The 12,761-nt window shown below is 36.3% G+C and overlaps 1 protein-coding gene across 10 annotated transcripts in view; it reads right to left on the bottom strand.

Moving 5' to 3' along the window:
- Positions 1-12,761, bottom strand: part of mrtfaa (myocardin related transcription factor Aa) — a 70,538-nt gene that overhangs the window by 20,066 nt on the left and 37,711 nt on the right. For all 10 annotated transcript variants that reach the window (XM_073944422.1, XM_073944423.1, XM_073944421.1 and 7 more), the window contains 4 exons: positions 4,466-4,521; positions 4,300-4,375; positions 2,824-2,985; positions 1-25 (listed from right to left, as the gene is read on the bottom strand). The exon at positions 1-25 is cut by the window's left edge and continues 136 nt beyond it. In XM_073944422.1, coding sequence (XP_073800523.1) covers positions 1-25; positions 2,824-2,985; positions 4,300-4,375; positions 4,466-4,521 — 319 coding nt within the window. The remainder of the gene's footprint in view (positions 26-2,823; positions 2,986-4,299; positions 4,376-4,465; positions 4,522-12,761) is intronic.

Here is a 12,761-nt window from a genome sequence, read left to right as displayed (position 1 = left end):
GCTTCTACTTTTGGAAACTCAGTCTCTGAAAGGATAAAAAACAAACATCACAAACCACACCACTTTGAGATTTAAGTCTACCAAGCTGAATTTTTAGATACAAATAAACTGCTTTAATAGTAATAGAAGAATCCATTAATAATTTACTCGTAAAATACTTGCCCTCAAGTCGTTCCAAACCTTTAGAAAATTCCTTCTTCTTTTGAACGCAGAAGATATCTTGAAGAATGTAGAATACTTGTAGCCACCGATACTAAATAATATTGAAATCCATGGCTACAGGTTTGCAACATTCTTCAAAACATCTTTTTCTGTGTTCAACATAAAAAACTCAAAGGTTTAGAGCAAGCATGAGGTGAGTAAAGAAATGACAGAAGGGACCCATTTCACAAGACTGTTATGATGCATTTAACGGTCATCATAACTTACATCCTTAAAAGTCTTTAATATTTATGTTTTTAAAAAACGTAAGAACATTTAAATGCATTCATGCATTATATCATCTTTGCGTCAAATTACAAAAACTGAATTACTGCTTATGCAAGGTGTTTCTAATGCAGTGTCTATGGGGCTGAGAGTAAATTTGTCGTTATTCTCTCCTCACACTATTCTCCCTCTTTTTTTGAAAGTCTTGATAACACCTTGTGGAGTTTTTTTTTTTTTTTTCTTGTTTCAGCAAAGAGGATTGTAAAAAAAAATATTTGTTGGTCTCTTTCATTCACTGAACTCCCAAGTTTACCCAACTATGATGACTTCTGCTTCTGAGAAACCCGGAAATGTGAAAAGGGTCTATTGTCATTATTAGGTTAACTCTCTCTTTAAATAATAAAAACAATGATACAGCATTAAGAAACCTAAAGCTACCCCACTCCACTATAATTGTCCCAGAGTGAATAATAAAACCTTTAAACCACGCTGTATGATATTTCTATTTAATTTGAGTGTGTTCTAAGAGCAAGGCTTATATGCCGATAATCATTAACTCTCTAATTAGGTTATTTAGGGATTAAAACAGTTTAATTTGTCTTTCAGCATTCCTTCACTGTGCTGCATTGTGTACCGCTGCATAAACTTCATGGTTAATCAACTCAAGCCACAGAGGTGTGACGTATTCCGTATGAACATGAATGTAAATTCCCCTCTAATTAATTTAACTTGGTGTTTGATGCACACCAATCTCATTAGCATAACTCTGCATTAAATTAGCACATGCTGAACCGCTGCAGGAACGCGGTGGGAGATAAATATGAAGACGAATGTGCACACACTGCTAACGATGCGCTGGAACGAGCGCTGGAGCATCTGTGTATGGATGCAGATTGAGAGGAATGAGAAAACGTGAAGAATAGAAATGTGAATCTTAGCATCCACTGGAGAATTAACAAACTCACTGAAATGGAGGTTTGCTGTGGTAATAAACTGTGACTAAAGAGGCATTTAGGAGGATTGAAAAAGGGACAGATAAAGGTTTACGTAGACTGAGGATGCAGAATATACTCCAGAATGAAAGTTAAGCAAGTATAATTAATCAACATTATCTCTGAAATGATGCAGAAGCATTCCTCACTCATAAATTCCTATTAAATTTCATATATGAATCTTAATTAGAAGGTAACACAATAAATAAAACTAGATTAAATTAAAAAAAAATAGTAAATGATTTTAGTAATAAATATTCAACTTGTGTAATATATTTTTTATTTTTAAATGCAACATTTTTTACTTGTAAAAGTAAATATAAAACACACATATTATTTACATATAAAATATATAACAATTCTGTTTAAGGGGTTTTCTTGATTTAACTTTATATATTTAATATTGATTTAGCATTTTTTAAACTGACAAACAAAACAAACGCATTTTGTAACACAACAAAATGTTCACCATAATTTAAAAACAGAACGTAAATCATGTGGCAGAGGTCCTAAATCCTTATTTCATACCTTATGCATATTACAGTACTAATCAAAATCAAGGTTCTGCTATCTTTATGGTTTCACTTAAAAATGCCTGCTTTATTTACTATTTAAATAAGTTTGGCTACAAATATATCTATACAACTTCAGAATGGTTGTGTGGTCCAGTTACTACTATATATACGTGCTAATCTGCATACATTTTTTGCACAAAAATCTGAACTCTGTATAGAAACGTCTTGATACATTTTTTTTTTTACCATATTGGAGATTTTTACATAGGAAAATTGGCTGATTCATATGCATTCTCGAACCAGCGACCTTCTTGCTGTGAGGCGACAGCACTACCTACTACGCCACCACGTCGCCTCAAATCTAACCCTTGTTTTACCAAAGTTATTGTAGTTAAGCAGTTTAAAAACACGGCATTTAAAAATTTGTTTAAAACCTAAAATCTACAAACAAAAACTGATAACATTGGACAAAATATAGACTTAAAAGTATATTTTGAATGTTTTTGCATTATTAGTTTGAATTAGTATAGTTTTGAAGTATATTTTGAATGTTGAATGTTCAACTATACTGAAATAATGCAAATCAAAAGTTCAGAATTCTTCAAATTGACAAATGAGCATAAAACTGTTTTTTGCCAGCTTAAAATAAAAGAACTCAAATCACGTGGCACGGGTCCTAAATCCTAATTTCATACATTTATTAATCCTTATATCATACTTTAATATTTCAATTCATACTTTTGAATATATTATAAATCTGAATTATTTAAAATCAGAAGTCAACTCACAACTCCTGCTAAACTGACATAACTGGGTAGAGTTCTTGGCTTGAGTATATCAGCCCTTAAATCAACTTTTGCTCTACTGTATGACATCTGGTTTCTGAGCACCTATGATGGCTTGTTTGATGCTGCTGTGAACAGGAAGGATGTTTTTGTGAACAAGCTCCATGGGCCCGGGCCGCTGAGAGATTTTATCGTTCAAGTCGTCTGCTAGACGAGCTCGTTTCAGCAGCAGCTGCTTGGCCTGAAGAGATGGTTCAGCTGAAGTTTCTGCACACAGAATATACATACATACAGTTTACAAAACACTTACACATAAATCTACAGCAACAAGCTGAAAGGAAACAATGCTAAAACCACTAATAGTAACACTACCATACATCAATTTCCAAGTTGATTGATTTTATAATAAATTGCTTGTATGACTTATTTTCAAATTCATTCTATAAGCATTTAATTGATGAATGGTTTGTTAAGATGAGACAATATTTGACAAATTAAAATTCAAAATGATTAATGAATCAATCAATTATGAGATAAAGTAAAAATCTGAGGGTAAAAGAGTTCTTATTTTACTTTTATTTTTGTTCTTTATTTGACAGGAACAATGAACAATCAAAAACTGCACAAGAATTAGCTGCATAGCTAAATTTAATCTGCAGTTCCCGTGCTGGAAATAAAAAAATACAAGTCACATAACAAATACATAAACACAATACCATAGTAAAATAAATTACGTCAAGATTTAAATTATAAACCCCTACTTATTGCTCATACACCTAATGTATTTTTAACCAGCATTTCAACTGCAGCTTGAATTGTGCTAAGGTAAGACTCTGTCTAATATTAATTGGTAAATTGTCCAGATTTAGCTCTGAGTAATGCATATTAGTAAATAAAATCTAGGTTCTGCTATCTTTATGGTATCACTTACAAAATGCCTGCTGTATTTACTATTTAAATAAGGTTAAATAGTCAAGTTATTATTTGTGCTAATCTGCCTAGATCTTTGGCATAAAACTCTGAACACTGTTTACAAACTTATTGATATATGTTTTTTGACCATATTGGAGATTTGGTGAATCTATATGCATCCCCATGTCATTCAGAAAATTTGGCAATCGGCTAAAACAAAACTGTAAACAAAAGAAATGGTAGAATAAAATAATTGGTTAAAAAAAAAGTATGAACACATCCCTCTATAAAAAAACATTCAAAATATAGATATCAATATAAACAATAAAACAATACTAAAGTCAACCATTACAACTACAAATTAACTGTGGTTTTGCAAATCTAACCCTTGTTTAACCATAGCAATTGTAGTAAAGTGCATTTAGAAAAAAACGACACTTAAGAATATGTATAAAACCTAAAATCTACAAACCCAAACTGATAACATTGGACAAAATATAGACTTAAAAGTATATTTTGAATGCTTTTGCATTTTTTTAGTTAGAATTAGTATAGTTTTGAAGTACATTTTTCAAATTGACAAATGAGCATAACACTGTGTGTAACATCTAAACAATGAGGGGTGTGTGTGCGTGTTTGAACTGTAGGGGGAGTAATGAAAACACTCACCTTCGAGAATGTGCATCCTGACCAGCTCTGACCTCTCTGGACGACTGCGGATCTTTCTCTTTAGGTAGTCCTCAGTCTGAAACACAAGAAAGCAGAAGATGTAAAGCAAGACAGCTATATATATTTACACTTCACTGAGAAGACTGATAAATATAGGAAAACTTACTCGTGCTCGTTCTAAACTTCGTCTCTGCTCATGAAAAGACGCTGAACTTTTCAGTGCTGGAAGGTAAAAAAGACACAAAGAGAAATGACTCTTACATTCAGGTTATTATAAATATAACTGGGTAAAGTTGAGGGCTGTGGAAAATAGAAAGCATTGGAGAGAAAACAAAATCTAAAATAGAAACTTGTTGTGTGCGTTGTGCAGATCACAGGCAACACTCTGCGTCAGTGCGGTGCAAATATATCTCATAGCTTCTTCTTTTTGGATAGGTGAAAATGTTATTTTTGTAAAAAGCAAAAAAAAAAAAAAAAAAGACGCTTGTTAAAGGTCTTGATACACAAACAACATATTACAAATGCATATGTTTTTTCTCCAGGAACACATACAAAAGCTAAATCTAACATTTCAACAGGCCTGTCTGAGGAACTGTTTTATCCAGCAAACTCACAGTCTGAGTACTTGTAAAAGTGTGTGTTTTTGACATATCAGGAAACATATTGGTGTAATGATTTGGGTATGACACAGGTATTCAAATGTATTCCTCAACACTAACATTAATATTTGTTAATATATGTCTTTTTTAGGGCATCAAAGTGGCACAGTGGGTAGTACGATAGCCTCACAGCAAGAAGGTCGCTGGTTCAAGCCCCAGCTGGGTCAGTTGGCACTTCTGTTTGGAGTTTGCATGTTCTCCGTGTCTGCATGGGTTTCCTCCGGGTGCTCCGGTTTTCCTCAGAAGATATGTGGTAAAGGTGAACTGAATAAACTAAATTGTCTGTAGTGTATGTGTGTGAATGCAAGAGTGTATGGGTGTTTCCCAGTGATGGGTTGCAGCTGGAAGGGCATGCGGAGGGTAAAACATTTGCCGGATAAGTTGTCGATTCATTTCGAATAAAAGGACTAAGCCGAAAAGAAAATGAATGAATGATGTCATATTTAAACTATTATGAACAACAGCTATGCTACAGTGATTCTCTTTCGTTTGCTCTCTATGTCTATTAATCTCTTTCTTTGCAGACTGAGCAGCTAAAAGTCTTAAGCAATACACAAATACACTTCAGTGAATATGTATTATACACACACAGACATTTCCTTTTTGAAAAGGACACTATATATTGTATAACTGCAGATTAACTACTGTCCACCTTATAGACAACACCTTAACATTTCTGCCTATAATGTGGCCTATAATCAGTCTTTTGAATCTAAAAAGGTCTACATATATATAATATAATATTCTAATATGGAATCTGAAGGTCTACATCAGGGGTCTCAAACTCGCGGCCCGCAGGCCATTTGCGGCCCTCAGTGCAATATTTTGTGGCCCGCGCCGACCGCTGTACACTGACAGAATCAGCGGAGTGGGGAGAGAGCGCTCCCCGCTCCGCTGATTCTATCCATACACAGCGGTCACTGGCATTTCCCGCCCGCCGTGTAAACAAAGTGGCGGGGATGCCGGTGACGTCACCACGCACCCCGCCCCTTTGTTAGACGCTGTGACGGGCGGGAACTGTTAGGAGGGAACTCGCGCCGGCCAGAACCAAGTCAAGCTGTTCCCGCCCCTGCCTGCCACTTAGCTACCTATCTGCAGCCTGCCACCTACCTAGCTACAGCCTGCATTTTATATATATTATAGGTAGATACAGACTGGTACAGACTGATGTGACTGTGGGGTGGGGGTGTTTTATTTATACATATTTACGCCTTTTTTTTAGGTGAGGGAATGGAAGTTTTGAGTGAGTCTAGACAGGTCTAGACTTAATGATGATCATCTTCAAGCCATACTGAGGGTCTCAACTGCTTCCGCTCTAAAGCCAAATGTGGTTCACATTTGTGAGAAGAAGTGCTGTCAAGTCTCTGGCAGCAAGAAGTAGGCAAAAGATGCCATGTTCAGAAGAACTGTTCATAATCTTCACTCAATGTTTTATTAATGTTCAGGACACTTCATGTTCAGAAGAAATAATTAAAACTGTTAATAATGACATTTGAGGACTTTTTTTTGTGAAATCCCTTATGTGGCCCAGCCTCACCCAGACTTTGCCTCCTGCGGCCCCCAGGTAAATTGAGTTTGAGACCCCTGGTCTACATCCTCCAATTAAAGTGAGAGCACCACCTTGTGGTCACTTTCCAAAACCTTTTCATTCAATGTTCCTCACTGGTGGAATGATATTCCCATTCCCACACGTACAGCGGATACACTGGTATCCTTTAAACAACAACTAAAAACCCATCTCTTCAGAGAACACTTGAACCCTGGTGAATATTACCACAAATTGAAGCACTTTCTGAAAGATGGCCTAGGCAATAAAACGATAGCCAACACTCTGAAACTGTGCTGCAGCACCGTGGCCCAGACCATTCAGTGCTTTAAGAGGACAGGTTCTTCCCAGAACAGGCCTCGCCATGGTCAGCCAAAGAAGCGGAGTGCACGTTCTCAACGTCACATCCAAAGATTGTCTTTGAAAAACAGACGGATGAGTGCTTCCAGCATTGCTGCAGAGATTGAAAATATGGGAGGTCAGCCTGTCAGTGCTCAGATTATACGCCGCAAACTGATAGAACACACCTCCAGGATGAACCATGGCTTGCTAAAGAGGCTCAAGGTAAAGGTCATAGACTGACCAAGCATTTCTCTAGACATAAACCCCATAGAACACCTCTGGGGCATTCTGAAAAGGAAGGTGGAGGAGCACAAGGAGTCAAATGTCCACCACCTCCATGATGTTGTGATGGAGGAGTGGAAGAGAATTTCAGTGGCAACCTGTGATGCTCTGGTCAACTCCATGCCCAAAATAACTAAAACCATGCTGGAAAATGATGATGGCCACACAAAATATTGACATTTCACATTTTCACTTAGGGGTGTACTCACTCAGAGGACAATAAATTTACACTGCTATACACACTTTACACTGACTACTTGTCAAAAAGTCATTTCTATATTTCTATAGTTATTTCTATAGCGTTTTTTCAATGTAGATTGTGTCAAAGCAGCTTAACACTGAAGTTCTAGTAAATTGAAACCATGTCAGTCCAGTTTTCAGAGTTGAAGTTCAGTTCAGTGTGGTTTAATTTTCACTGCTGAAAGTCCAAACACTGAAGAGCAAATCCATTGATGCGCAGCTCCACAAGTCCCAACCAAACAAGCCAGTGGCAACAGTGGCAAAGAACAAACCTTACCAATTGACGAAAGTGAAGGAAAAAACCTTGAGAGAAACCAGGCTCAGGAGGGCACGACAATTTCACCTCTGGCTAAACTTCTTGTATGTATTGCCTCTAGTTAAATCACTGAATACCTCTTCAATTGTAAGTTGCTTTAGACAAAATTGTCTAAATGACTAAATAAATGACTAAACACTGGCTAAATTAGTTGCTGCAGCACAAAATTCATTCATTCATTTTCTTTCAGCTTAGTCCCTATATTTGTCAGGGGTCACCACAGCGGAATGAAACAACAACTTATCCAGCAAAAGACAAGTTATCAAAAGATAAGACAATGTAAAGAGGCATAATTGTGGAAAAATATATTTCTCAGCTTTTATTTATCTTTGAACAAACACTTTAAGTCAGAATTTGCCAGCGGTATAAACACATTTTAGACTTGACTGTATATAGTTAGGGTTGGGTTGATAGACGATGCCATCGTCCATTGCCGATGGCCGATAGACATCACGATGCTGAGTCAGTGTTGTGATCCTTCACTCCGCCCCATCAACCGCTCGCGAAAAATACACACAGCCCTGTTTACACTAATAAATCTTAGTTTTAAATTGCTGTTTTAGGAAGAAAACAATCCACATCCACACTGGCTTTCATCTAGCAAATGCATGTCCAAACTCGGTCCTGGAGGGCCAGTGTCCTGCAACGTTTAGTTCTAACCCCAATCAGACACACCTGGGCTAGCTAATCAAGCTCTTACTAGGCTTTCTAGAAACATCCTTGCAGGTGTGTTGAGGTAAGTTGGAGTTCAAATCTGCAGGACACCGGCCCTCCAGGATTGAGTTTGGACACCCCTGATCTAGCATTTCTGAAAAGCCCTCCTTCCACACTATACTGCTGAAAACATACATCACGTGACCACAAACACATGTGCTGCAGTGTATGCCTGCATCTGAGTTCCGGCAGTCAGCGGATGCTTTGAGCACAAAACCTCAGAGAGCAGTGCATGTCGGACAGTTTATCAAGGATGTATCGCGTGATCGCGTCTCACCATAGTTGTTAAAAGTGATATTTAATTAATCTTGACTATCTAACGACCCTTCTGTCTTTTGAATCTATCAAGTAACGTTTTACAGCATCAGTACAATGCTTCAATCTTTCACTTTTACGCTTGTACTTAGTAATTTTAGCAAAAACCTCAGATACTGTTGGTTGGTTCCTGTTGGTTGTGCACCTTTTTTACCAACCAAGTTTGTCAGCATCATTATAATGACACAGATCGCTCTGTCTATTCATGCCAGAGTCCTGTGAAAAAAGTGATGGCAACATTTTATTTTAATGGTCCATTTGAGTATTAGAAGACTGTCTGCTTAATATCTGTTGATATGCTCCTTCAACAGACATGACTATAAGAAACTGACCACAAAAAACTTTGCAAGTACATGTCAACTTCCACTAACCCTAACCCCAGCCTATCAGGCTACTGAGAATATAATATTATAATAATTATAATCTAATGACAATTAGTTGACTTGTAGATGCAATGTAACAAACGGACCATCAAAATAAGATGTGACTTGATAGGTGGTAATTTGTGAGTGGTAATTCTTACGATGCATATTTCTACCTACAGGCAATTACAAAGCTACAAATACAGAAAGAATGAAATTAAGGGGTAAATGCGACACAACCTTGGAAAAAAAGCAATAAAAAGCAAGCTTTTTAGTAGATGATTCTGGTCTGTGTCATAAGGGTTCATTTTCTGCCCAGAGCAACACACCCGACACATGCAACACACACCCACATGCACACACACAATGCCCTTTAACCCAAACCAGAATAAACCAAATTTATCTACACGAAGAGAGAAGTGTGTGAGTAAGAAATGGCAACTTTAGTGTGAAAAAGCACACCATATGTGTTAACTCATCATTATTTTCAGCTGTAACAGCCACTCAAATGTCACATCACCTAAATGCCATCTTTGTATTAGGAATTCACGATACAAATGGCATCAAAATTAAGCTGCATTTTTAGACATAGACAAACCAATTACTTAAAATGATAACAGTTCAGTGACAATCTGCTCTCTCACTGTGCAAATCCACAGTTAAAACACTGCAACAACACATTTCAAGGTGTTTTTTTACATTATATAATCAAAATTCGAGCAAAAAGGCCCTGTAACCACATCCATGTTGAGACTTGAGCTCAAATCTTCAGGTTTCCTTTCTAAACTACATTCTGATATGTGATTCACTGAGCTGATAACATAAATGTAGCATTGAACCAAATGAATTAAAATTGTGTTACTAACAAACGTTTGTTTGTTACAACAAACTTGTGCAAACTCTAGAAATACGCAATATGCGAACGGCCCCTAAAAGGCTGCCGTCATTTGCAATCTCCATCAGTTGATCTTTTTGCACAGCCATGGGGGATTCACCTGATTTTTTGACAAGTGGGTTGCGGATCTATTCCTTGGCAGTTCGTGGGTCTTTCACTTGGCCTTTTCACCTTAGTAAAGAAACTTTCTAAAGACGTCTGTTTCGGTTAATTTTGGGCGCTAAAGTGACCGAGATGTAAGCGAGAGAATACTGTAATTTTTCAAAATAAAAGATTGTTCAGATTCAGATAATAAATAAAACGGAAATAATTAATGTTTTCATGTGCTTCCCGGTACCAATTGATCCATGGACCGATGGTTGAGGACCACTGAGCTAGGGGATAAAATGAACTAAGGCAACATGATCATTCTCCTAATTGTCCACTGCTAAGATTTTTTTTAAATATGAAGCGACCTGCCCCACAAAGCTCGCTGAGGCCCCCTTGTGGGCCATGACCCCCCTGTTGGGAACCGCTACTTTATAACACCCAAAACGCAAATCACAACGCCAACTTACTCGCTCTCCCATTACGCCCGTTTTCCTTTTTTAAAAGATGCCCAGGGTCACTCCAGCCAATCATCGTCTGTCATAAATGGACATCTTAGACTAATAATTTTGCTAATATGAAATATATAAATAAAAATGTATAATGTATTATTTTCAGTTTTTAGAGTACAATATATAATGTCTTTCTCTCACACACACTTTTCATGCCATCAAAGTTATTTCAAAAATCTGTATAAATTATGTTTTTTTACTAATTTTGCCAGCACAACATGCAGAAACCAAAACAAAAACTTAATTACATTATACTATACCACAAAAAACTACAATGTTGCAATGAAGTTTTTTTAACAGAAAGTAAATCTCATCAACTCGAAGAAATAAGGCAGATAAGAGCACAAGAGGGCATCTGAGGTAACAGGAAGTGCAAACACAGGAAGTAAAAATGGAGAAGACAGTGAAAGTGGTGCTCAGGGATATTCTAAAAGAGCAGTACACATTTGCACATTCGCTAGCTTTTTTTTCCCCTTCCCGTTGAGATCCAAATTTAGATCCAGACATTTATTGGGTGAGTGCTGTAAAGATCCCCTTAGGTTGCCATCTGCTGTCATTGCAGTTTATTTCTATCCTGGACAAACTCTTTCTAACTAAATGGCTTTCTATATTCTCTCTTCAGAGTATCTAGCTCAAAAAATGGAAAGTAAATGACTTTGATGATTATAACAGGCGGCTGACCTTTTACTTACAGATATAACTGGAAATATGGCATTTATATATTTAAATACACCACTTATCACCTGCTCATTGACTCAATGGGGTGTATGTGTGTGTGTGTATGAGTGTGTGGTTTGCATTGTTTGTGGCATTTGCATGTTTGTATATGGCACTATGGGGAAAGCCTTTTGTGGTGTGTGTGTGTGTGTGTGTGTGTGTGTGTGCGTGCGTGCGTGCGTGCGTGCGTGTGTGTGTGTGTGTGTGTGTGTGTGAAACCCACCCAAATTTAGAGCATGGCTAGTCATGCACTCACTGAAGAAAGAGAGCACAGAATTTCATCTAGATCTCAAGTTTCAGTGAGCAAATTTGTATTCTACATGCTTACAGTAACGGTTCTTTACCCATAAATGCAAATTAGAAGATTATTCAGTCCGGAGGCATCAAAGTAATGTATCACTTTGTTTCTTCAACCAAAGAGAATTAAGCTTTGGAGAAAAGCACATGCAGCTTAACAGGGCCCACCATAGATCACTTCTGATTGTCCAAAATCTACGTATATTTAGGCTGTATCAATGTAATTTGACATGTCCCCAAACTATAAATTTGACAAAAAAATAAAAAATAATTAAATGAAATGAAATTATTAAATTAAATTAAAATTAAATTAAATATAAAAAAATCTTTAAATTAAATTACAACAAAATTAAATTAAATTAAAATTATACAAAACAAAATAAATTAAATTAAACTAAAATAAAATAAAACAAATTAAAATATAATAAAATAAAATATAAAAAATGTATTAAATTAAAACAAAATAAACGAAACTAAATGTAATTAAATTAAAACAAAATAAAATAAAACAAACTTAAATTAAATTAAAATAAAATAAAAAATAAAATATTAATTAAATGAAAACAAAATAAAACAAAAGTAAATTAAAATGTAATAAAATAAAATTTTAAAATGTAATTAAATTAACCGTCTTAAAAGTAAAATGAATAATAAATAAATTTATGTTCACCTCAAGAAAGTCAGCATTTTTTGTAACAAGTTTTTGCCAGAACCATTCTTTTATAATGGGACTGTTCACCTCCCCCCGCCAATAAAAGATTTTTTCCTCACCATTTCCTCACAGTCATCCAAATTCCTTTTACGATTGTCTTTCTTTTGTTGTACACAAAACAAGATAATCATTCTCAATAATGCTGGGGGAAAACAGCTATGGTTATCAATAACTATTGACAGTTACTACTATTGGTTTCCGCACTGTCATATTATACACAACTGAGCTAGCGGCTCAGCGGTTATCACTGTCGCCTCACAGCAAGAAGGTCCTAACTGGGCCAGTTGGCCTTTCTGTGTGGAGTTTGCATGTTCTCCCCATATTTGTGTGGGTTTCCTCCGAGTGCTCCAGGATTCCCCACAGTCCAAAGACATGAATTAGATGAACTAAATAGGCTATAGTGTATAAGTCTGTGTGAATATGAGTTCACATTATCGTGCATTATTGAAATGTTTCCCTGGGGTAC

The sequence above is a fragment of the Danio rerio genome, chromosome 3 (assembly GCF_049306965.1).
Source record: "Danio rerio strain Tuebingen ecotype United States chromosome 3, GRCz12tu, whole genome shotgun sequence".
NCBI classification, from domain to species: Eukaryota; Metazoa; Chordata; class Actinopteri; order Cypriniformes; family Danionidae; genus Danio; species Danio rerio.
This window is presented reverse-complemented; position numbering and strand designations above follow the sequence as displayed.